Below are 25262 nucleotides of genomic sequence, written 5' to 3'. Positions count from 1 at the left end.
GAAGGAGGAGTGCAGATGTTTCAGCTGTTTGCCTGAACATTGCTCTTGCGATAATGTTACTACGAGTGGCAGTAGTTCTGCAGAGAAGCAGTGGCGTCACTAGTAGTAAAAGAAGAATGAGTCAGATCAGTTAGTTGCAAGGTGGCAAGTGAGCAGGAGCCTTTTTTAAAATTTTCACAGCTTAACAATCCCCCTACTGGTCCCCACCCTGCAGTCACAGGATTAGTAATGATCACAGCACATTGTATCTGTAGGAGTCCCACTGGTTGGGTAGATGTAGTAGCAGTAGGAGTATTTTCAGGAAATTTAAAATAACAGACTCAACCCAAAGGTCTAATTCAAGACCAACAGAGTAATTGAAACCAAAGGTTATGGTGAAAATTTCACCAATTGTTCTTGTTATACTTGTAAGGATCGGGGGCAAGCAGCCAGGGCAGGAACTTCAGACCAAATAAGGAAGTTACTACTGCAGCCCTGGGACTCAGGGATGAAGAACGTGGTGTCCCTTATCTGAACCTGTATGGGTAGTAACCTCCCTCCTAGTGGTTCTAATGAGGCCCTTATGTCTATGTTCTGATACAGCTACCCGCCAAGTAGCTCCATCAAGGCCAAGCTAATATCTTCCGAGCCTTCGCACAGGAATGGGTATGATATAGTTTTCATATAATTTTCATATAACCCCAGGCCTAAGCAGGAGCAACTCAGAAGAAGGACAAACACATATTGCAGGACATAAGAGTGATATAATGATAACAAAAATGATCAAACAACATTAATCAGACAACACATTAAGTAGGGAGCTGCGTCAGCATGCATAGGCTGCAAAGGAACAAGTGAAGGTTAATTCCTGGTGGAAAGAGAAAAAAAGAAACACAATGTTTCGGCTGTGGAGCCTTCTTCAGGTGTGTAGAAACCCGAAACCTACATGCCTGAAGAAGGCTCCACAGCCGAAACGTTGTGGTTGTTTTCTTCTATAAACAACAAATCAATATTAGTATGAATCAATACTAGTTCAATCAATATTAAGAATATATGCAATGATTAGAAAACGTGCTACTACAAATTCCAGTCCCTTCATACACATGCGGTGTGGAACAGGCATGTCTCAGGGGAGACTGAGGAGCTGGAGGCAGACTCCTCTGACCCACCTGCCTGCAGCCACTTGTGCTAAAACACATCGCCTGTCCTGCAGGTTCGGAGCTGACTGGAGCAGAGACGCGCCACTAGCAGAGGCCACAGGGGGCGCTGTGTCGCTGGGCATCATCTCCCCCCACCCTCAGTGAGGCTAGTGACATTGGCTGGGCTCGAACCCAAGATCGTGAGTGCCTTTACTGGGCTGGCAGAGTCACCACAGGGAGAGGCTCTGGAATTCCTTAAGAAATGACTGAATGGTAGTCTGGGGTTAATTAGATAAAAAATTATATCTAAATTAGAAGAATGAGTGAAAGTCTCTTCTCGTCTGTTTTTCTTGTGTCGAAAAACCCTGCTGCTCAATAAGAAAGGTAAATGTTTGGCACAGTCAAAATTGTACTTGACAATAAAAATAAGGGGTAGAAGGCACTCAATCTTCGACAGGTGTGGATTTGAACAAATTAAAGGCATTTGCCATGTCTCTGAGAACAGTTCCTTTCGATACATTACACTTTAACTGCTTCATACAATAAAGCAGCTAATTTAGCTGTTATGACCTCGTGATTGCCAGTACTGTCCTGGTTTTGCTAAAACTACACACACAAGATGGTAAAAAATAGCAAAAGCAAACAGAATATTGTATTTGGCATTCACCCTCCAGGAAGTAATATTTAACTCTGCCCCCCCCTCACTTGGAGAAATGGAGAATGACAGTTAATTGAGAAAGGCCAACAGTTATTTAAGTATTATTACAAAAATATCTTAGTTTCTTTGTGTATAGCCTATTTTTATCTTAATTTTTTAAAGGTCATGTTATTCATTGGTACACACTGATATTCAAACCCTTGAAGGAAATTTCTTCAATAATGAGTGAAATAAAAGATAAAAGTAACATTGTTTTTTTTAAGTCTAATTAGAAAACTAGCCTTTGACTGGCAGGTTCCTGTAGTTATGTGACAACTCTTGAGTGTTAGATGAGGCACGAGGAGTATGACCTACTGGACAGTTATATCCCAGTATCCAGAACAGATCCGGGTTCTGCTGCAGGTGATCCAGACACTGCAAGCAAACAAGGGAATAGGGTCCAGAGTATCTGGACAGATAAACATTTCTTCAGTTCAGGACTGTCAGAGCAGCTCTGTACTCTGGAAAGATCAATGTGCTTGCTTAAGCAAAATCTATGAATGACAGAATTAATAATAGACATCCATTCCAGCAGAAGTCTTGCCTTTTCTCTGAGTTCCTTAACTGGAAAATTTGTGGACTGCGATGGCCAAGCCAATTTGCAAAGCTTTCGGAAACATCATTTACACCACTGACTTGATACACTACTTCTGGGGTCTTGTACTGTGAGTCCAAGTGGTTACATGTGTTTAAGAGATCCCCCGTGTTGGCGATGAGGTAACCCATCTACACCCTCAGCGTTTCGGTTGAAAGGATGGAAGCACAGGCAGACAAGTTGTTTGCGGCGCACAGGGGACTCTTCCAGAATGACCAGTGCAACATGAATCAGGGGACTCAAATGGAACCTAAGGGGAAGTGCTTTTGAAACAGAGAGCATGAGGCACTTATTCACACAAAGGGTTGTGGGAGTGTGTAACAGGCCACTCAGCCATGGCGATGGCAGTGATACCCAGGCTTCTCTTTCTGGAACAGATCGTTAGATCAACGAGGTGCTAGTAACCATGTGAGCTGGATAGGTGGAATGGCCTCCTCCTGCTGGTAACCTTTCTCCTGTTCTTAAAATTATTGTTTAAATGGCCTTGTAACCAATTATAGTAAATTAACAAAATGCTGCACATGTGAAAACATGCCTGCATCGTCCATCCATCCATTTTCTAATCTCTTTGTCCCATACAGGGTCAGGGGCAGAACTGGGGCCTACGCTGCTCAGCTGTCTCTATCTTTCTAGAAGGGAAAAATTCTGAAAACAGGCAGATGGCACATACCTGAAGCTGGGACAGCACTATCTCTGTAAATCCCTGACTTTTGAAACCAAAATATTGATTTTTAAAGTTTGCAAGCCTTGAGTGACCAAGGAGCACTAATAAGCAAACATTTGCATTCTGCCCTGGCCAATCGCTGTCTGATATCTGCATTGACCAAGTTGGGACATCTTATTTGAACAGGTTGTTTGGATGTGTGGGCTGTATTTGCAGTACCAGGGGTTATATATACTGTAATTATCAGTCAGGCAGCTCTGAAATGGGAGTCTGAGTTTGGAGAGGTCTTACGCTGGGTACCTCTCTGTCCACACTGCTGTGAAACCCTTCCACTGCTCATGTGCTTTCACAATGTTAAATATCAAGCTTTTAGCAATTTTTTCAGTCTCTTTACTGATTTGTCTTAAAGGGGCTCGTTCCGAAAAGATTCAAGCTTTCTGTGATGACAAAGAGGTTGAGCTAGCTGTGGATCATGCCATTTTAGAATACAATAAGAACCTTACCGGGGGCAACCAGTTTGCACTCTTCCAAATCAGTGAAGCCTGGAAAGTAAGTAGACTTCAGACTTTATTTTTTGTCTCTTTGTGATACACTGCTGGGGATGTCAGTTTGAACGGAGTTTGAACTCTGTGCATTTTGTTAACATGCTTCAAAGCAGAATTCTAGGTGGTTTCATATGAAAAGTCAGTTTCCGCTGTGTTTCTGTTTGCGTGTTCACCTGTATAACTGTCTGGTGGGCTTGTGAAGTGTATCAGTGGTGGGAAATGAAATATCTTACAGTTCAAGCAGGGAGCTGCATCAGCATGCGTAGGCTGCAAAGGAACAAGTAAAGGTTTATTCCATGCTGAAAAGAAAAGATACAGAACATGTCGGCTGTGGAGCTTTCATTGGGTGTGAGAAAGACAGGGAAGTCAGCTGAGATTATATAGAGAGATCTAGAAAAAGATTTAGAGGAAGGCATAGTGGGTCACTGCAGAAATAGGCTGAAGTATTACAAGTAGGCTGCTGTGTTGACAGCAGCTGAACAGTGCTCTCGGCTACTTCTAAAGGACAGAATTATCATACAGTAAAACCCCAATGACTTTGTTTTTTGTCAAAAGACTTTCTTCTTTTGTGTACTATTGCCTTCCGAAAGTGTTTAGCTGGAGAAAGTTGTTCAGTTACTACTTTGGGAAACTTTCCTACTGTATGTTCTCAAACTTCTTTTCAAAATCCATGATCCTGAAAATGGAGGCTTGAGTTATCAAATGATTTTACTGGCCCATTCTTTTACCTGCAAAAGTTAGACTGTGATACCCACAGCCCAGAAATCCACTGAAATTGATCCATTATACTAATGCTACAGGTCCAGGTCTTTCACACAAACACCCTGGTGAGGCCAGAGGTGGGCACATGATGTAAAACATACCTGGAGTCACACATTAGCCTTTAAAAGCCTGACAAATCCAGCATTCCTGTAAGACTCCGATTTTATTGACAGATAGTTTGAATTAGTAAATTAGAGCATTGAGCTGTGAGTGACTGTTGAATTTCTCTGGGCGCCCGCATTGTGAGGGTTAAACGGTCTCTCTCCTGCTTGTGCCCAGGAGGTGAGTGACACGGGGACAAAGATCTCGCTGCTGTTTCTGGTCAAAGAGTCTGACTGCCCTGTGGGGAGCGACAAAGTCTGGAAACAATGCAACTATGTGGCAAACAGCCAGCTGAGGGTAAGTCAGCTCCTGCAGTGAGCTTCTGTGGTTGAGGAAGAATGTTCCAGCAGAACTTTATTTTAATTTTTTTAAAATTTCCATTTCCCAGGCCCCCCGGCCATGCAGTGCTACAGTTGTAATAAATCATCAGGAAAAATCGCAGGATGTTACGTCAGTGAAATGCGTTGTCTCTGGTAAGACTGAATCAATCGATTAATCAATTGAATAATAATTAAGTCACACAATGGGGGCATTACAGTCAGTTAAGGATCTTTGGCTGGGTGTCAGTTGAGTCACTGCTCACAGACGAGTTGACCTGTGAAGCTTAGGGTAATATTGTCAGCAGTGTCAGAGTGGTTTACTAATCTATTACAGCCGGACTTTAATATTATTTAAAGTCATTGTTCTGCTTCCCGCTGAAGAAACGTTTACCAATAAGAAAGGTTTATTTCCCTCTGAAATACGTTTTGAAAGATTGCCTTTCAAGACCTTGAAAGTATCATAACTAAAAATGAACTGGAGAAGATATGACGACTAATTGATGCCAACAACAGACAGCAGGTATTGCAAGTAATTACTGCTAATTGGAAATGTAAAGAAGAGATGCGATTGATACATTGATCGAGCATAATTCCTTGCAATGTTGCTGAGGAGTTCAGAGAGTTTCTGATATTATAATGTTCACAATGTCTCCGTCATTTTGTAAATTAGTTGACATATGTTCTAGTTCAAGTATGTTTTGAGATAATTAAATGAGACAAAAAAAATCAGTTTGAATCCTCTGTTTTTTTTCAGTCGAACCGAATATTGTTCCTGAATCTTATCCGTGTCTCGGGTGCCCTGGTGAAATAGATGCCAACAGCGATTCAGTGACAGAAATACTGCAGTTAGCGATGGAGAAACTGAACGCCCAGGACAATTCTTCACACCACTTCATCGTGTTCGCAGTGACCAAGGCTGTTGCACAGGTTGGTCTCCACCCTGTTGAAGCTCATGAACAATACAACCACATGTTACAGATTACTAGTCTATGTCTCACAGTATCAAGGGCACAGGAGTCTAGGATGTTATGCTATTGATTCATGTTCTTTTCACTTATTATTTTAACAGCAGCTACAACAATAAAATTCCAGTTTAGAATTTCCCAGACACACTCATTTGACCCTCTCTAGAGCCGAAGTGAAATCGGCCCTCTTGTGACCTCCATAGCCATTCTGAAACACAGGCCACATGCTGCAACAGCTCTTCGACCCGTACTCGCCGACTCTCTGGGTCCTGCGGCTGAGCCCAGGCCTCGCTCTCTCATGATGCAGACTAAAGCTGGACTTCTTCTTGTGATCGTCTGGACAGCTGCCTCTCTAACCACAACAGTTCAATCTGCACGTTGCCTGTAGCTCAGGATGACTCCCTCAATGCTTCCTTTCAATTCCTTAGGTGGTCAGTGGGATCCTGTATCACATTGATTTCGAAATTCGCCTCAGCAACTGTTCCAAATCCGAAGTGGTGAACATAACAAGTGACTGTCACCCTGACGAAGACAAAAAGGTAAGTGACATGGCCCAGTGTGCATGTCTCAGTTAACCAAATATGCAAAGGAACACATTATGAAACACATATATTAAAAACTAATGTATTATAATGGAACTAAGACCTTAAACAGGTGTTTCGGTAGAAAGAATTGAATTGTTGGTTGAATTTTCTAAATTCATCTCTACACAGTTAGATCCTCTGGTCCATTAGCATTGAAAACCGTGGTCACATCCAGATCGTCATGGTCACAGTATGTTTTTTGCCATCAATGACTACAGTTAATGTCCTTTCAGGACCTGCAGCATGTGGTTGCTCACTGCATAAACAGGGCTTTTATTCCGAGTGCTCATAACGATCTGACACAGTTTCAGCAAAGCCCCGCCCACAACCCACCCAGAGCTGGCATCAAATGTCATGACTCCCTCACCGAGTCCAGGCAGTAGCAGTGAAGTGAGGTGCATGACTGAAAACATGTAAGAGGTTCTACAGCAGCTCGATGTAACAGGTCAGCTTGTGAGCCTGTCTCTCCACCTGTAACCTCTGCCCTTTCTTGTCTGCCCTCAGGTTTTCGCCCAGTGCAAATCTTCTGTTGTTGTTGCACCTTGGAGGCAAACAACTGACCCAACTGTGACCTGTGGACCCCAAGTGCATGTACCTGTAATTAGACATTTACATTTATTATCTGGGGAAGATGAAGCGGTTTTAGTGATGCTTTTTACAGCCACCTTTACATACATCTCATGACAAAAAGAGCAAAGCGGCTGAATTTGTAGCACAGCTAGAATAAAAAACAAGCCCTTGGGAAAGTCGTGTGTAACCTTTTTTCTTAAACTTTTTGCCGAGCTCACGTGTAATAGTTAGTTAAATCGTGCTTTTTAGAATCTGTCTTGCTTTATTGTTCGTTCATTCATGCTAATTTTTAGATATTCTTTGTGAAAACTAGTGCTCAATATGATTCCTGTGCAACACTAGCAATTTTTAAATCCCACTTGGTGATTAAGTTGATGAATGATAAGAAACATTCTCAGCATAGCTTGTGAACTTTCTATTTTTTATAGGACACCTTCGCCAGGAGGCCCCCTGGCTGGTCTCCTTTCCGAACTGCAGCTGTGGCTATAGACGGTGCCCAGCCTGTAGCACAGCCTGTCCCAGGGCATCCCGCGCAGCAGGATGTGCCCACGAAACGCCTGGCTCGTGGGCTTCACTCCGGGCGTGGACTCGGCCCAGGCCATGGACAGGGTCCTGGACAAAGTCACAGCCGTGGACACAGTCATGGACTTGGACACGGACACGGACACGGACACGGACACGGACAAGGACAAGGACAAGGACACGGACAAGGACAAGGACAAGGACAAGGACACGGACAAGGACAAGGACACGGACAAGGACACGGACACGGACACGGACACGGACAAGGACACGGACACGAACATCAAGAGGAATTTCCACCGTTCCAGCAGCAACATCCTGATGTGTCTTCTGAAGAGTCTTCGGAAGCTACAGGAAAACCCCCTGTCCTGGCCACAGCAGAGTCCCCTGTGCTGGTGGTCGACAGTGCTCTGCAGGGCTCTGGCCCAGGACCGGTCATCGGTCAGGACTTAACGGAGGCAGGTGGTGTTCCACTGGGGTCAGCTCCCATTCCAACGAATCCAACGGCTCCGACGACTGGTCCTGCAATCTCGCTGGGGTTCCCCCTGCGTGAGACTCCGCCCTTCCACTGCCCCTCCAAGCCATGGAAGCAGGAGCCCCCCCCGACGAACCCCCCATCGCCTCCTCTAAATCCCCCCTCCAGCTTCGACGACCTGGACTTGTTGCCCTAAATAAGTCCCAGAGGCTTCTTGTTCAACTGTACTTATCTGTCACTAGACCCTGATGTACAGTAGGTACTGTGCATACAATTAAATGCTTTCCTACATTTATGATGCAGTACTAAATCATCCCAGAAACATAAAGGAAAAGAAGACCTGTGTCCAGGACTATATTTCATGATGTACTGCTATTTCACTCTTATTTGGCTATGGCGGATGTAATTTACCAGTGTTTGAAAGTTATTAAAATATACAGTAAATACCACAGTTGTTGTCCTTTATTTCTAAAGGAAGTCTAAAATCCACACAAAACAAAAGCTTTTCATTTCACACTTTGACCTTATTTTCAGTGTGTTTTGAAAGACCTGTGCTTTTGAGCTTTAATCAAAATAGTTAAAAACCTCTTTAATTTCTATGACTGTTATGATATTTAAAAACATTGTAAACTAAAAAAGCACTGAAGAAAGGTTTCCCTTCACTCTGGAGAGTGGGGAGGGAGTGAAAACTTAAACAACATAAGAGGCTCTCTTCCCAGGCCTACAGCCTGTGGGAGCCAGAAGATTGCAGAGAAGCTGCAGGCTCTGGGTTTCTGCACAGTACACCAGGACAGGAACCGGCAGCAAAACAGCAGAAACAGGCTCTGAGTTAATTTTTTCTGCAATTTCCCTCACGGGATCAATAAAGTATCTATCTATCTAACAGTTACAAATGACAGGAGGTCTCCTGCGATTTAAAGGTTCTGTTCCCTCAGCATAACAGTATAGTAATTATTGATAAAAAAACATCCTCATCATCATCATCATCATCTGCTTATTCCTGGTGAAGGGCTGCAGTGCTAACGGGCTGCGCAGGGCAGGGCAGACCAGACCCCTTTTTCCCTAGCAACAGTCTCCAGCTGCTCCTGGGGGATTCCCTGAGAGACCTACTCCCTCCAGCCTGTCCTCCCAGCGAGCCTGGCCTTGCGCAGGAGACAGCCGGGGTGCGTCCTCACCACAGGCCCAGGACACCTACAGCTGGCTCCTCTCGATCCCGGGCGGCGGCAGCTCCACTCCCGCGATCCCATTCTCCCTCTCACCGCCCAACACTTTGATAAAAAGTGCAAAATAAAAACACGCTTAACTGTTTCCCTTGATTATATACATAATATATATAGTTCCAGTGGGTAGCTAGGCCAGCATGTGTAGGCTGCAAAGGAACACGTAAAGGCTCCACAGCCGAAACGTTGTGCTTTCTTTCTTCCCCTTTCAGCATATTACTTGTTCGTGAATATATATAGTTCACAGCTGCTGGCAGGGGTGTCACTGGCAGCGCAGGCTTTTGCCTTTTGGGCGTTTGGGTGTACGACCATGTACACTGCAGAGACCCCCGCTGTGGGACTGGAGGCCCTTTAATCCAACAGCTGAGAGATGAGAGCGCCAGGCCAGATTCAGCTCTCTTTTTCGAACACCAGCAATTTTAATCCACCGCCTAGTCACAGGAGGGCGAAAGACTCGCTAATGAGCCTACAGGCCCCGAGACAACCTGCGTATCGGCTAAATACCCTGGTTAAAATTCAAGGGGTCTGTTATCTAACTATTCCGATCAAGTCGCAGAGCTAGAACTTAAAAACTGGTGACCTTCATTAACTATTACTGTACTTTTCAAATACTTATTCGGACGTGTGATCAGCATTGTTTTGTTTTATTTTCTAGTTGATTTAACTTCAAGGTTGATTTTGCTTGGATACACATAATAACACACAAATAATACAAAAAGTTTGAAACTTTCCCTGTGCCCCTGTAAATTACCTAGTTTCTGGAAGACACCTGGTACACCGCTGGTCCACTTACGACGACTAGCGGCGAGAGCCATGACACTTCACTTCCGGGAATTCAGCCAATGGGAAAGCAGTGTCCCAGAACTGTGGACGGGACTTCCGGTGTCCTCTTATGCAGGGGCTTTCGGGAGACCCCGTAGCGAGCCGCATAGCCCTTTTCTTTTACTGCAATATCCTTCCGCTGGGTTATATAGTCCGAAATGCATTTTGTTAAAAAAAAATATATCACCTCATATTCACAACGCATCCTAGGAACGTACGCGCATTTCTGTTCTCTGTGTATTTATTATGGGGCTTCGGGAGTGAGAGCTGGGTATTTGTCGGGGTTTCCCCCTTGCCGGAAGCTGGGGTCCGGCTAGATAAAAAGATGAGCGGGTGAATGCCTCCTCCTTTTCAGTTGAGCGCTGAAGCTTCGGCCGGATCATGTCAGGCGGTTCTGCGGATTATAACAGGTAAAAATCGACAAAAAATACAGAACCAGTCGGTCTGATATTAAAATATAACCATCTTTTATTATTTCGTGTTCGTGCTGCTTCTCGGTATGCCGAGGTTTAGCGGTTCCTTCGTCTTGGAACGTTTTTCGCGTAATAGATGGAGGGGCGCCCGTGCCGAACTGGGGTTCTGGAAACGCCTGTCAGGATGTGGGAAATATGTTTCATGTAGTCGTGTCCGGCGGCTGTGCAGCCGGAACACCAAGCTGAAGGCTTTTTTGTGCGCTGCCTGGCTTGTATGGGTTTAGCGAGGGCGAGAGGGGGGCGCTCGGCGAGCTGCCCACCCAGTTTCGGGCTAGGCCGTGATTTTTTTTCTCTCCCCCTCCGTGTGGAGGGGAGCCCACGGCGATCTCTGGCTCCGGGCCCTCGGCGTGTTGCTGGGCGGGAGCGCCTTGTGCCTGCCGGTGGCCCCGGTGCCGTGAGCCTCCGCCGGTCCGCTGATGGGCACTTCTGTAATGGAGTCGCGTTCCCCGCTCCTGCCCTGCCAGGCTGTTAACGCCGCGGGCTCGACGGCGGTACAGTGGAGTAACGGGGGGGAGACGCTCGGACGCAGTGAGGTGATGGCCTACCATCTTTCGGGACTGACCAGTAATGGAGACCCTCTTTGCTGCTGATCACTGCCGTCCGTGCCGTCCATAACACGTGGCCGGGGTGGGGGCCGCGGTGGGCTCGCATCGCGGGGTGTCCGCACCACCTCTTGCCGTGGAGGGCCCGAGTCCGAGTGTCTGCTTAGCAAGGCCTGGGCGAAACGGAATCCCGGGTTGAAAGTTTGCAGTCGGCCTGGCCCGAGTTGCTGGAATTCGCTGACGTTTCGCTTCCACGCTCTTGGTTTTCGCAGCTCTAGAGACAGAGACCATGGCGGCCCGGAAGGAATGGAGCCTGATGGTGTCATCGAGGTGAGAGTCCGAGCGGCACGTAGGAGCGGCTCGTTTCGGGTGTACGACTTGGCACACGTGGGCTTATCATGTCTGCCTCTTCCTACAGAGCAACTGGAATGAAATTGTGGACAACTTTGATGACATGAACTTAAAAGAAACGCTCCTTCGTGGTATTTATGCCTATGGTTTTGAAAAGCCATCTGCCATTCAGCAGCGAGCAATCATTCCTTGCATTAAAGGTAAAATGTCCAGTGTGTCACTTCTGCATATTGCTGGGAGGAGTGAGATGATGGTATTCCATCTTTCGGGACTGACCTGGAATGGAGATAACACTTCTTACTGATCACTCTGACCAAGACACTGGTTGAAACTTCTTAAGAGATTGTATGAGATACAGAAATTTTCTTGGGTGCTTTCTCAATTAATTCTCAATTTTAATTTATTTCCACACTGTGGTTATAGACTATTTGGTCAATTTATATCAGAGGTTTAATTCACACTTTTAAAGCAAGGGGGAGTTTAGGTGCCTTTGTGGAAGTGTGGGGAGCTATGGTATGAGTGCCCCTCTAGGAAGTACAGTGCTCACGAGTGACACTAAAAGTGAGCCCACTAGGGTTTTAGGAACATCAGAACTGGCATATCGGCTAGTAGGTGAAATTTGCATCCTCAGCAAGTTGGTGCTGATGAACTTGTAACTTTTGTTACTAGATAAATATTAAATTGTACCCTTAACATGTTCTACAAGAGCTGATCAAAGCTTATTGCCTTGTCTTTTTCAGGCTATGATGTCATTGCTCAGGCCCAGTCAGGAACTGGCAAGACGGCCACCTTTGCCATCTCCATCCTGCAGCAGCTGGAGATTGACCAGAAGGAGACCCAGGCTCTGGTCCTGGCTCCAACCAGAGAGCTGGCTCAACAGGTATGCCGCACCTGAGGACTGAGAGAATACAATGTGGCACAGTAAACCAAGGCAGCATGTTTGGATGGTGTTCCGAGAGAAGAGGTACTAATTTATTTTTTGGGAACAAGTAATAGGTTTATTCCATGCTGAGAAGACTGTAGAGCCTTCCGAAACGTTGTGCTTCTTGTTTCAGCAGGGAATAAACCTCTTACTTGTTCCTTTGCAGCCTACGCATGCTGACGCAGCTACACACCTGAACTATTTTTTGTTCAGCCTATTGTAACTGTTCAGGACTCTTCATTTTTTAATGTGAAAGTTATTGTAAAAATTATCATTGTTTTGCAGGTTAAGTTACAATACAGCTGTGAAGTGCTCTATTGTCGTTCCCCCTGCAGAAATAAACTCGTTTCATACTATCCCTGACTGTCCTGTCTTGTTGACTGACAGGGACGCTTGGTCACGAACACTGCCATTCTGCTTTTGCATTTTGTGTTAATGTACATATTTAGTGTTGTTGTCCTGTAATTCTGACATGGGATTCTTGGTTTTCTGTCAGATTCAGAAAGTAATCCTGGCTCTGGGTGACTACATGGGTGCCACGTGCCACGCCTGCATTGGAGGCACGAATGTGAGGAATGAGATGCAGAAGCTGCAGGCGGAAGCCCCCCACATTGTTGTGGGCACCCCTGGGCGGGTGTTCGACATGCTGAACAGGAGGTACCTGTGTAAGTATCTGCCCTTGATGGGCTCTCTTGCAGGGAAGAGGTGGTGAGCTAGTGTTTGGAACTGCGCTCTAGAGGAGAGAACAATTATTTAAAAAATTATCACTGCAATATCTTGCACATAAATAGAACTATTTAAAGGGGAGTGACCTTGAACTAAAATGTTCTTTGGTTAAACAGCTCCTAAGTGGATCAAGATGTTTGTTTTGGATGAAGCTGATGAGATGTTGAGTCGGGGATTCAAGGATCAAATCTATGAAATTTTCCAGAAGTTGAGCACAAACATCCAAGTGAGTGTTCTTTTAGTGTTCTTTCAGTAAACTGGGTGACACAAATTCACAAAGAACTGCATTTAATAAATATGGAAAACAAATTATAGCACTTTATGCTGGTGCTTTTCTGACAGTCTTCACAAGAGCCATGGATACTGTTCCATGTTTGATCCCCCCAGAAAAGTTATGCCATTTGCACACTTGGAAACATGATTATTCAGAAACAGTTTTCCTTGTGGGCATATTGGCCATAATTGTAGTTCCAGTATTTTTGGAATACCTCTGTTGGAGGTGGGATAGTTTGGGAACAGTAGGTGAAGACTTTGGTTCATCTGGCGTATTCCACTTCTGTGTGGAAGTCTTCCTTACAAAAGAACTGTGCTAAAACTGTGAAATCCATTTGATGGATTTTACAGTAATGCTAGCAGAGTATACATGGGGAAGAAGAGTATTTGCACTGTACTGCAAAAGAGACTAGGTTGGACCTCTTTCTTAATGTCCAGTGTCCATGTTCTCAAGGTCCAGTGCTACATTCCTTACTTGCTTGTTTGGAGACTCGATTCTAAGAAAGCAGTTATGGAAATAACGTGACATTTTACAGGTTGTGCTTCTCTCGGCTACTATGCCAGCTGATGTGTTGGAGGTGACCAAAAAATTCATGCGTGACCCAATCCGTATCCTCGTGAAGAAAGAAGAGCTTACCTTAGAAGGTATCAAGCAGTTCTACATCAATGTAGAAAGAGAGGTGGGTGTTCTACTACAGACTGCAGTGCATTGTGCAATGTAAAGTGATAACATTCATTGCAAGTTTAGGCTTTTTCTGGGGATTGGGGGTTTTAATTATTTTTCGTTCCTTCTTGTAAAAGCACCGTGCTGAAATTGTGAGACTCGAGCCTCTTTGGTTTGGCTCTTGTGATAATGCCAGCATGGGTACATCCAAGAAGGGAGAGCAAGTGCACAGCATTGGAATGAGACTAGGATGGACCTCTTTCTTAATGTCCAGTGTCCTCTGTCTTAAGATTCTGTGCAACACTTTGGATTTAGAGCTTGTCTTTTTTTTTTTGCTATACAAATAAAATCAGGTTTTTACTTTGGCCTTCTCTCTTGCAGGAGTGGAAGTTGGACACGCTCTGTGACTTGTACGAGACTCTGACAATCACTCAGGCTGTCATTTTTTTGAATACAAGAAGGAAGGTTGACTGGTTGACAGAAAAGATGCATGCCAGAGATTTCACAGTTTCTGCTCTGGTGAGATCATATTTCCTGTTCTGCTCAGGGTGGCAGTGTAGCACTTGTCAATGTCCTGCACATTTCTTCCTGTCCCCTTTAGCACAACAAAACAGGCAGTGCTTAAATGCTCTTTTGGACCTTTGACTTGTGCACACTGCACATGTATGATGTGTTCTGTTGTGTGGGGGGTTAAAGAGGGATTATCTTCATCTTGTGTATGTACTTGCAGCATGGAGATATGGACCAGAAGGAGCGAGATGTGATCATGAGAGAGTTTAGATCTGGATCTAGTCGTGTTCTGATCACAACTGACTTGCTGGTGAGTACCCTTTGCTCCTTTTGTCTCAAGATGTTGGTTTTGCATCTTTCAAGTCATCAGTTAAGTTTCAAACACTACAGTGCTGCTCCAACATTTGCATGTGAAAGCATTTCAGTACCTGTTAAACACATTGTAGAGCTGCAGTATTTCCAATTGGAAGGAAATGGGACTTGAAGAATTCTTCTGCTTTTGAGGAAGTTATTAAATATAAGGCTATCCAACAAAAAGATTATAGAACCATGAAGTTTTGTGAAAGTTTACATGGTCTAGCTAGTTTTGCCTTTTAGAAGGATGTTATTCAGCTGTAAAACCCAAAGTGGAAATTCTCCTAAAATCCAGATTTCGGTAATTCTCATTTGTTAGAAAATTTACTAGAAGAGGTCTAAGTGGGGTGTTTTGTTTTTAAGGCTCGTGGCATTGATGTACAACAGGTGTCTCTAGTCATCAACTATGATCTACCCACTAATCGGGAAAACTACATACACAGGTGAGTGACAGTTGAAATGAAACCCTGGGGTGTGTTCCCCACTCTAGTCTATAACTTGAGCTTTTCTGGTACATGGTGCATGTTGGAACTGTTGAGTGTAATGCTCAAACTAATTCATTAAATCTATGGCTTCATTGTATGATTTTATTTCAGATTGTAGTCTTAAGAGTGAATTGTCTTCGTTGGTTAAATCAGACCTGTAACTGTGACCCGTTTTCTTTCGCTCTTTGCAGAATTGGTCGTGGTGGCCGTTTTGGCAGAAAAGGAGTTGCTATAAACTTTGTTACTGAAGAAGACAAGCGGATTCTTCGGGATATTGAGACTTTTTACAATACTACTGTTGAGGAGATGCCGATGAATGTGGCTGATCTGATTTAAACCCTGGGATGAGATTGATCTTATGCGGTGCTCGCTGTTGTTGAATAAACGCGTGCATTGTGCTTATTTTATTGGAAAATATTGAATCTTGTCTCAATGCTGAAAACGGATCAGAAATCCAGATTTTTGATAAGTGAAGCGACATTTGTCGTGAACTCTTGTGAGGATAGCCTTAGGCTTACTCTTCAGAGTTAGACTGCTGGGGTGGGACATAAAGACATGGGGTCTTTAAATTTTTTCTTTATTAGGTTTTTTTTTCCTAGTTTAATAAAGGTGTGTGTATTAGATGTTCTCTATCATTTAATAATTTACTTATGGACTAAAAGATATAAGTGCTGTATTAAGTCTGCCAATTATGTGAAATTAACATATTTGCAGTTATTGTGAAGTTTGGGTCAGTGGGGATGGCCTTCTAAATTGTCAAAGCACTTTTAGTTCATTTTGTGGATATGTATTTATTGAATAAACTATTTAATCACTTACAGTCTATTCATTTGTAAAATCTCAACTTGTTTGAGCTCTTCCTCCTTTAATGTGGGCCATTTAAAATTCACTTTCCTGACCTTTAATTTTGTTTTAATCATGAAGGCCAAATTGTTGAAAGACCCCATTTTGAAATAAAGAGGAATATGTGGTTATGTGTGTTCTTTGTTTTCTAGCTTTCAAGACCACCCTGGAATCTTTTTCCTCCCTTTAAATTCTAAATTTTTCAATCTGGCTGTGGCTCAACTAAATGAATTTGAAATTGCAGTACTTGTATCTTTAAGTCGATGCCACTTCCATTAAGTCCTGCAACACGGTGGTACTTTGGGATTTTCAGTGTTTGTCTTGATTCAATGTTTTTCTTGTATTGACATTAGGAACTTGCATTCCTGAGTCTTGCGAAGCACTGCTGTTAGCTGACTTACATCTGTGCTTTAGCATTCTTAATGGTATTACATCTGCATTGAATATAAGAGTATGAACTAAACTATGGTCTTAAACTGCATTTAAGTTTCATTTCAATAGCTTCAACTGACCTTCCATTGCTAAGTAAAGTTTTTTTTTTGCATGTCTATGTAAATAAAAGGCATAACTAGATTTTATTTTGGCAATTCTGTTGCTGCACAACCAATTAAAGCTTCAATTGAAAGCCTTGTTGTTGCTTCTGTAGCTCCAACTTAAGTGCTAGGTTTGCAGAAAGGGTATTTAGTGTTTGGAGAAATGATGTGGTGAACTTCATGGTTCAATATCCTTAATGGGAGTGGCATGAAATGTAGGGTAAGGTTTAGAGCCAAGTCTGCTCAGATTTATGCATGGAAATAAGCTAAGATAAATGGGTGTATTAGGATTCAGAATTGATTTCATTTCATCCCATTCTCTTGGAATAACTTTGATTTTAACTAGAAGTGGTAAAGAATACCCATAATGCTAACAGTATCAATCACCAGAAGTAAAAGTTTTTAAAGACCATGTGCTATTTAGTACTTTGTCAGTTCATACACTGCTGCAGAACCAATCCTGCACCAAGTTATGCATGGGGCAGAAACATTCAAAAGTGCAAGCCATTTCTCAACAGTGAGGCACAGTAGCCAACCAGGACAAACTGCAATACAAAGCACATTCTAGTTTTTTTTTCCTTAATTTTAATAGTACAAGTGATTATTTAAAATATACAATAAATGCTCTTTTTCCATACAGTTCATTTGGGCACCCCTGATGCATTTTTCTATAGTGGGGGCAAAGTTTAAATTTCAGAGGAGAACTTCTGCAGTTCCCTGTGAAGTTTCAGTAGCTCAGCTCAGTTGTTCTGGGAGCTCTGCTGCATGATAACAGAGCAGAGTGCTATCATCTGCAGGAACTCATCGGCACCATCAGCCAAGCACTTATCCACTTCCTGTAAAGGCAAATCCAGAATGTTAGGCTGTTCTTACTAACTTGCTCTTATACATAAATTGAATGCTTAATTAATACTCATCCAAAATAGTGATCACTGCAACTTCAACAGTGGCAGTACAACACTGGAGGTTAAACTGTTAGTGCAGTAATTTGCATCTTTCAGATTCACCCTTGCTACAGCTTGATAAACTTAAGTGCTTGATAGGAATTCTCCAGACAGTATACTGTTATTTTTGGAAAAGGCACAGGAGAATAGTGGATCTACATTTTCTGAAGTAACTGGTGTCATGTCAAGTCTTCTGGCCCACCAAACAACATGGTTAATGTGGGGTGTGAGTTTTTCAAGTTTGATGAACAAATGTCAAGATCAACTCAGCAACAGCTCCGTGTTTCACTGTCATCACTGCCAGGACAAGACGATTATGTCCTTTGAGCCCAACTGAGTCAAGTTTGAAAACAATTCTTTAATAACTGGATGTGGGGGTGAGCATCACAAATTTTCCATGGGATGGAAAAGATGGAGAAAAATAAACTTGGTGGCCCCAGAGCTGGGTGTCCGTTCATTAGTGAAAACGGACGTCTCATTCCCTGAAGCTTTGCGATTCAAGAAGCCCTCAGTGTCCCCCGAGCCACATATCCCAGCCTCCTTGTGCTCTATCCCCGACCCTTAAACTGACTTGGATAAGTTACATCTACCAGCTGATGCGGACCGGCATCACCGTGCCAGAACCTTACCGCCATTTTTTCTGCGATGGCCGACTTCTGCTTGTCGTTCAGGCGCTCGTCCTCGAAGACAGAGTCGTGAAGCTGGTTGAGAATTTGTGTAGCTGCAAATCCCTGGTCTACCAGGTCCTGCGATTTGCAGCAAGAGAGGCCATTAAGGCGACAGTATTAACATGAAAGCACTGAGGTGCTAATTCATATCCTTCTGCTGGGTCTGTGACATTCAGCGCTGAGGTGAGAAAGCAACAACGAACCAGTCTGGACCTGCCATTCTGCTATTTCACTTCCTGGGGTGGAAGCCTGTGCTTTTAACACCCAGGGGACACCAGCATGTAGGCTGGCGATGCGCCACAGACCAGATCATTACAGTGTTCTGGCATCCTAGCACCTACATGGAAGTTATCATGCTTGTCCCCAGGATTAACTGAAATACTTCGCATTTTCTTCCTTCAAGCCATAGTAAGACCGACAGAAACTCAGCACAGCCTGAACAAAATCCTCTTAGCATTTTTTGTTGTTCTTAGCATAAGAACAACTGCTCCTAATTTCTTATATTTTAAATTCACCTTCACATTCATATTCTTAATTCTTATTCAATATAAATAAAATTCGAAAACTAAATCTCGTACCTTGACAGAAATTTCCATTTTTTCAAAGGTGCTGTTGTAACATGTTTGTAACAGGCTGTCGATCATCTTGCAGGGAACAACCTAAAAAAGGACAAAATGTATTTGACAAGCTCTGTATTTTTCTTTTTCTGCAATACATAAATGGAGAAATCTGGGATAACATGAACAGAAGGAAGGTTAAATGCCAGATGAGGCGATTAGCCCACCTAGCCCATTTAATGATGAGAACTAATTGATCCCATTATCTCATCTCACCATTCTTGCAAGAAACAGGCATGGTCTTTAACAACATGGCTGGGTCACATGTTCCAGATTCTCACAGCCCTTTATAACGAGCTTCATAATTAACACACTCCCGTTTTAACTGACAGAGCACCTGTAAGCGCTCTTACCCCCGCTATCTCGGTCACGATGCTCTCTGTAATCTCCTTCCCAGCAGTGAGCCGGGCAGCGCTCTGGAGAAAGGTGATGGCTTTTCGGAGGTCTCCTTCCGACACCTGGGCCAAAGCAGCAATTCCCTACAAACAACCCCAAATGACGAAATTGACTGCAGGCACTTCAACAAGGCAGAACAGAGCGCACACTGTTAGCCCGGAGACAAGCGATCTGAAGTCGGGCCTTATCAGGGTATCCCAGTGACGGGAAGTATTTAACGATCCAGAAGACCAAGACGGAAACTTTGAGCGTCATGCATGCGACATCGGTACTGTACCTCCTGTGTGCATTTCAAATTTTCCTTTTCACAGATTTCCAACAGTCGCTCCTCCTGTATCTTGTCACTTAAAGGTTTAAAACGAAACTTGGAACATCGAGATGTCAGTGGCTCAATGATCCTAGGAGGTGGGAACAGAGGTTTCAGTTAGCCCTCTTGTGGGACCGCTGCCGAGCGGGACTACAGTACAGCATCACAGTGCCTCTGGAGCTCAGACCTGCTGACGTAGTTACAGATGAGGCAAAAGCGCGTGGTTTTCGATTCCTTCTCCATGGTGCGTCTGAGGGCTGCCTGCGCCGCGCCGGTCATGGAGTCTGCCTCATCCAGGATAATGATTTTAAATGGGGGGCACATCTTGCCACTGGCAAAAAGAGACAAGAAAAGAAAACCTGGAAAACCTAGTGTCAAGCATTAAAACACGCAATATCAACAGCGATGGAAATCCTTAAGACCATCAGGATTTATAAAAAAAAGGCACTCATAAAAAAAATAATCTACAGAACCTTGTCCCCAATGTCATGAAAACAGGAAAACAGCAAAACACAAGAGTCTTCTTACTCTGTGCGTGTCCCAGCGACTGTCAGCTGCGCAAAATTCTTCACCTTCTCGCGGATAACCTGGATTCCTCTCTCGTCTGAGGCGTTCAGCTCCAGCACTCTCTGTCGGAAGAGCTCTGGGCTGCCGGCACCAGACAGAGAGATGGAGACGTCACTGTCAGGCCTTACTCACTTCGCTAAGTCACTCTCCTTTCTATGTACCACTTCTGCTCATCTAAGGTTTTTACAAAAGAAATATGATGCACTTATTTTATTAAATAATTATTTATTATTAGAATAGAGACAACGGTGTTAAACAATTCTTAATAACCACAACACTAAAATGTGTAAAGCCCCTTATTTTTTGTAATATACATACATATGCACATATCTGTACATTATACGAGTATAAAATGTCCTCATCTGCTTTGCCCTGTCCAGCACACACTGTTGCAAAGTGGGGGAAAAAACTAACAATGTTCCTGAAACAAACTGAAGACCAGGCTGGTCAATCTGAGTCTTTGTAGAAAAAGAAAATAAGCAGGGGCAGCAGTTAGCCCGTACTGCCGATGTGGGCCAAGGGATTAAGGCTTTTGGAAAAGCACCAGGAATGTAGTGAAGTCAGCGGTTTCGAGCTGCCGAGACAGGAACTGTAACTGAGCCGCAGCGCCACTGGGCTCCCGGCCTGCCAGATCTCTCACCCGTACAGCTCCCTGGCAGCTGCCAGGATTGTGGAGGTCTTCCCTGTCCCTGGAGGGCCATAGAACAGAAGGTTGGGAAGCTGCGAGGAAGACAAGGAAAGAGGCAGGATGAGGAACCTCCTGGAGGCTTCTATGCTTATACTCAGCACGGAGCATTAGGACCGCCCTGTGAGAGAAGCCCTGCTGGCTCACACCGCCCTGCTTCATGGTCACACTGGCCTGTGGCCCTCCTTCTTCCAAGCGCTGGACAACTTGAAGATCAGGTGGACAGTGGTGTGGCTCAGAGAAGGGCACAGACAACCGGATGAGGTGGAGCCACTTGCACATCCAACAGCTGTACACACTCACACAACAACTGCGATTATGGATGATGCAAAACCCAGAAGGAATGACTGCACACCTTTTAACCTCTAGAACTAAAATTCTGTATGCCCCTTAGTCAATACTGCACCACAGCTTCACCAGGGGAAAGGTGCGTGGGAGTTCCCTGCACAGTTAACAATGCAGCAGTAGACAGCAGACATGTTCTGCAGCTTCTCTCATAACTGTTTCAAGTGCAGAGGAGCCTACAGAAAGAGTCTCATTGCGTCCATGGGGCTGCGGTCCCTGAGTTATAGAATTTGGAAACACAAGAACTAGGATTTCTCACTCCCTGCTAAGTGAGTGTTGGATTTTTTTCCCTTAGAGAAGAAAAGGTTAATAAATTACAGGTACAGATGTTTTCTTTTATCAATTCAAGACATGGTAATCTATTCCATGCTGAAAAAAAGAAGAAAGAAAACACAAAGTTTCGGCCGTGAAGCCTTCTTCAGGTTTCTTTCTTCTTTTTTTCAGCATGGAATAAACCTGTTACTTGTTCCTTTGCAGCCTACGCATGCTGACGCAGCTCCCCACCTGAACTACTATGGCAATCTATGTCTTGCTGTTGAAAGGCTGCCTTTCCCTTTTGAAAACTACTATTAGACAATAACTACATTTAAAACCACAAATCACAACTATCTGCCACTCTTGTGTTATATGTTAAATTGTTTAAGTGATACACACACAATTTTAGGTTTTAATAATTTTCCTATTAAAGGAATCTGACAGTTAATACAATCTTTAAAATTCAGAATTTTTTATTGCTGCCCTTAATTGAAGTGTAACCATTAATCGGTGTGTCAGAAATTTGCATTTAAAATTTGTCAAAACACCATTGAAACAAATATACTAGAACTGAAACCCGACCTTTAAGAAAGTCAGAACAAACAAGTTCCTGGTTTGAAACTAGAAGACATGTCAGCAGCAGGTCGATTACAAACCTTTCCGAGGGAATCTACAGGAGTTTAAGAGACGGTACAGTCAGCTAAATGTGCAGTTGTAGCACATAGCAGGTATACCCAGCAATGGCTTTGCCTGAGTATCAGTTACACTTGAACCAGTGTCCTACAAAGAGGGGTGAGATTCAAGACTAGGGAACAGTTCCTCCGTTATTTATAGTGCAAAGGAAACTCAATCGGGGCAGCGAGAGCTACATTAGCACAGGGAATGACGAGTCTAGAAGAGCGCAGGTGACAATGCAGGCCAAACTGCAAAACACACACCGCAATTAAATTGCATTATTACCCCACATAGCCCCCAGTTCCAATTCCTGAACAGTTTAATCTGGAAGCAGCGGAAATACGTTTTTCACCTGAAACAGAGAGGTCTAGCCCACAGCAGCCTGAAGAGGCTGACCCTGGGGAACCCACTCCCACTGTGACAGAGACAGGGGAGCCAGTTGTAGCAAAACCCACAACTGTGCAGAATCGGGAATCGCGTGGAAACGATCTTCCTGTCGATCACAGTAACAGCTCGCACTGTTCCCCCCTCAGCTCGACAGTGCTGCACATCACACATTTCACTCGATACCGGCAAGAAAGCTCACAGAGGTGAACAAACGATGAGGCAGAAAACTCACCGCTCTCATAAATTGACTCGCAATCCAGCTTTACCCTCATTTCTATTTTCAGATGCTTCCACAATGTTTTTTGTTCTGTCTGCATCTCCTATGTGCGTACTAACTATGCATTTCATTATGTAGTGAGAAGCAGTTTTTTAAAGGAGTAAATGTCCTTGTGGGGTTTTTATGCACATCTATTTTTTTTGCACATGGATCATACAGAAAGATCACTCCTCTGGTTCGGGGCATTACGCTTACTCTCTTACAGTGGATGTCACATGGTCTCGCTGGGCTGCTTCTTAGCTCCCTATGACATCACCTGTCTGTGCATGATGAGGTCATTACGATCAGAGGAACACTGTTACAATGGGCCTCAATTCTGTACTCCTTGTTTCACATGTACACAGCACAGGCTGTCCAGAAGACATGACAGATGGAAGAGAGACAGGACTCACGGTGTATCCTGGGGCCCAGGCGACGGTCTCAGAGAACAAAGAATGCACACAGAGGGCCCCTGCTTGAGCTAATGTGCCTGTTTAAATACACGAACGAGTCTGAAGTCAGGCCAATTAAACAGGAGAAAGACTCACATCAGCGCCCTCTAGTGATCGTTTCAGTACTGCAACCACCTCTTCCTGAAAGGCCACATCGTCCACACACTTCGGTCTGCTGTAAGACAACAGCATAATGTATTAATCACCCTGTCACTGGGATGCTGTAGAACTACTCTGGCTGAGGTGATCAAGACAGAAGCACATCTTATGGACTCTCCTGGTAGGAATTTTGTGCACACATTGTATGACTATTACACATCTTTAATAATAAAAATAATAATAATAATAATAATTCCTTACACTTATATAGCACTTTTATGGACACTCCACTCAAAGTGCTTTACAGGTCATGGGGATCCCCTCCACCAGCACCAGTGTGCAGCCCCACCTGGATGATGCTCCAGTCCACCCCCCACACACCAGCTCTCAGTGGGGAGGAGAGCAGAGTGATGAAGCCAGTTCAGAGATGGGGATTATTAGGTAAATAACATGACTGGTAAAGGCCAGGGGGGACACCCCTACTCTTTTCATGAAATACCCTGGGATTCTTAATGAACACAGAGACTCAGGACCTCGGTTTTGCACTGTCCTTCGGATGCGACATCTTTTTTACAGTGTAGTATCCCTGTCACTATACGGGGGCATTAGGACCCACACAGACCGCAGGGTGAGCGCCCCCTACTGGCCCCACTAACACCTCTTCCAGCAGCAGCCTCAGCTTTCCCAAGAGTCTCCCATCCAGGTACTGGCCAGGCTCACAATGCTGAGCTGCAGGGTAATATGGCTGCTGGACGCATCTTTAAATCTTCACACTTTATTTTCTTCTGCCCCGTCTTTTCCATTAACTTATCCCGTCTGCCTCGCCGATCTGCCCCCTGAGAGGAACTCGTTCACTAAGATGACAGACAGACTCAATCAGATTTTAGCTGATTTTATCTTACCTGCAGATGAGCGTCGTCTTATAACAAACACGTGCGTGTTTAATTATTATCTGATCTGCACAACCACTCCAGTACATCCTCAGCTAAACAGATCAATGCGGCGATGAGCCGGTGCGAGCGAGGCGGGAGGCAGGTCTTACTATTTCTCCACCCAGGGGACGGGTTTCTGTCTCTTCTCCCCGCTCGGCCCGGCGGTGGGTTTGCTTTTTTGCGGTTTGGGACCGAGGCTGGGGGTCCCTTTCAGAAACGCCTGCATGCTTCGCCCTGCAGGAGCGACACAGAAGGACGCTGAGGGGCAGGATGATGGAGAACCGGTACGTGTCCGACCCCCCCCCCAATCTCAGCCTTTCATCTGTCGACTTCCTGAACAGAAAACCACCAAACACGGCGGAAAACACAAGAACACACTCGCACATCACCATACCGTTCATGCACCCCGATACAAGATTAGAATCTGCCTCAATAAGTCAACAATGGAACAGCCACCGGACTTACAAAACAGTCTCATTAATAACCTTATCATTCAACCACTCTTCACTATCAGGTGCTTGCCAAACCAGTAGGTACCTAACCTCTACCACCTTACCTAAACGTGGAAATATTCAGTATCTTCTTTAATAGCAAACTGCTGCACACCCGCACTGACAGGAGCTGCGATCCTCCCCGTGCACACAAATTCCCGCCGCCCGAGCCGAGCAACCTCCTGCCGGGACCATGACAACACTTCCGCTTCCGGCAGTCTGTGGCTCTGCCGTAGACAGACTTCCGGTGGGGGCAGCGCAGGGATTTATAACTGCAGTATATTTATTCGTGTAAAACGAGTTTATTTTCTCTTTATGGTCATGGTGGACACATCGTATTATGTAGTTTTCCGTGTTCATCCGAGCATAAGAAAATTGTCTAAAACTAACGTAGAGTACAAAACGCGGCGTGTTTGGTTTAGATTTTTTACTGTGTTGGTTTTCACAGAAATGACAGAGAAGTATCACCTTGTGTATTGCATAATGTGTATTGTATTACTTACATCATGTATTATGTTTTTATAGTCAGGTGACCATTTTGGTTGAGGT

At 44.3% G+C, this 25262-nt stretch overlaps 3 protein-coding genes and 5 non-coding genes across 9 annotated transcripts; 7 read left to right on the top strand and 1 right to left on the bottom strand.

The window, feature by feature from the left end:
- The first annotated feature begins 3315 nt into the window (after positions 1 to 3315).
- On the top strand, positions 3316 to 8368 carry kng1 (kininogen 1). The gene is made up of 7 exons (XM_088912624.1): positions 3316 to 3623; positions 4661 to 4780; positions 4872 to 4956; positions 5558 to 5730; positions 6197 to 6307; positions 6857 to 6949; positions 7351 to 8368. Exons 1-7 carry the CDS (start codon positions 3426 to 3428, stop codon positions 8113 to 8115), a joined length of 1545 nt encoding a protein of 514 aa, XP_088768750.1. The 5' UTR covers positions 3316 to 3425; the 3' UTR covers positions 8116 to 8368.
- Positions 8369 to 10005: 1637 nt separating this feature from the next.
- eif4a2 (eukaryotic translation initiation factor 4A2) lies at positions 10006 to 16729 on the top strand. Its single transcript, XM_088913704.1, has 11 exons — positions 10006 to 10371; positions 11249 to 11306; positions 11395 to 11527; positions 12068 to 12207; positions 12746 to 12914; positions 13092 to 13201; positions 13785 to 13928; positions 14294 to 14431; positions 14643 to 14732; positions 15140 to 15219; positions 15453 to 16729. Exons 1-11 carry the CDS (start codon positions 10343 to 10345, stop codon positions 15595 to 15597), a joined length of 1236 nt encoding a protein of 411 aa, XP_088769830.1. The 5' UTR covers positions 10006 to 10342; the 3' UTR covers positions 15598 to 16729.
- Positions 10961 to 11030, top strand: LOC148837211 (small nucleolar RNA SNORD2). The gene has a single exon (XR_016091038.1). It is a non-coding gene; the product is annotated as a small nucleolar RNA SNORD2 (small nucleolar RNA).
- LOC148837210 (small nucleolar RNA SNORD2) lies at positions 11568 to 11637 on the top strand. Its single transcript, XR_016091037.1, has one exon. It is a non-coding gene; the product is annotated as a small nucleolar RNA SNORD2 (small nucleolar RNA).
- Positions 12529 to 12656, top strand: LOC148837209 (small nucleolar RNA SNORA63). Its single transcript, XR_016091024.1, has one exon. It is a non-coding gene; the product is annotated as a small nucleolar RNA SNORA63 (small nucleolar RNA).
- On the top strand, positions 13543 to 13718 carry LOC148837208 (small nucleolar RNA SNORA81). Its single transcript, XR_016091026.1, has one exon. It is a non-coding gene; the product is annotated as a small nucleolar RNA SNORA81 (small nucleolar RNA).
- Positions 14035 to 14218, top strand: LOC148837207 (small nucleolar RNA SNORA81). Its single transcript, XR_016091025.1, has one exon. It is a non-coding gene; the product is annotated as a small nucleolar RNA SNORA81 (small nucleolar RNA).
- Positions 16730 to 17204: 475 nt separating the features above from the next.
- Positions 17205 to 24909, bottom strand: rfc4 (replication factor C (activator 1) 4). Of its 2 annotated transcripts, none has more exons than XM_088913705.1 (11): positions 24779 to 24909; positions 24333 to 24456; positions 23288 to 23366; positions 20777 to 20856; positions 20098 to 20217; positions 19757 to 19900; positions 19540 to 19660; positions 19220 to 19345; positions 18828 to 18908; positions 18211 to 18327; positions 17205 to 17473 (listed from the first exon to the last, which is right to left on the bottom strand). In XM_088913705.1, the coding sequence occupies exons 2-11, from the start codon at positions 24446 to 24448 to the stop codon at positions 17378 to 17380; spliced, it is 1080 nt and encodes a 359-aa protein (XP_088769831.1). In that variant the 5' UTR covers positions 24449 to 24456; positions 24779 to 24909; the 3' UTR covers positions 17205 to 17377. The 2 variants fall into 2 exon arrangements, with proteins under 2 accessions (XP_088769831.1, XP_088769832.1); XM_088913706.1 differs by having other exon boundaries at positions 24193 to 24456; positions 24779 to 24906.
- Positions 24910 to 25262: the final 353 nt, after the last annotated feature.

Source organism: Atractosteus spatula, chromosome 4 (assembly GCF_055471065.1).
Source record: "Atractosteus spatula isolate fAtrSpa1 chromosome 4, fAtrSpa1.hap1, whole genome shotgun sequence".
NCBI lineage: Eukaryota > Metazoa > Chordata > Actinopteri > Semionotiformes > Lepisosteidae > Atractosteus > Atractosteus spatula.
The sequence above is the reverse complement of the archived record's forward strand: the minus strand, read 5'-3'. Positions and strand labels throughout refer to the sequence as shown.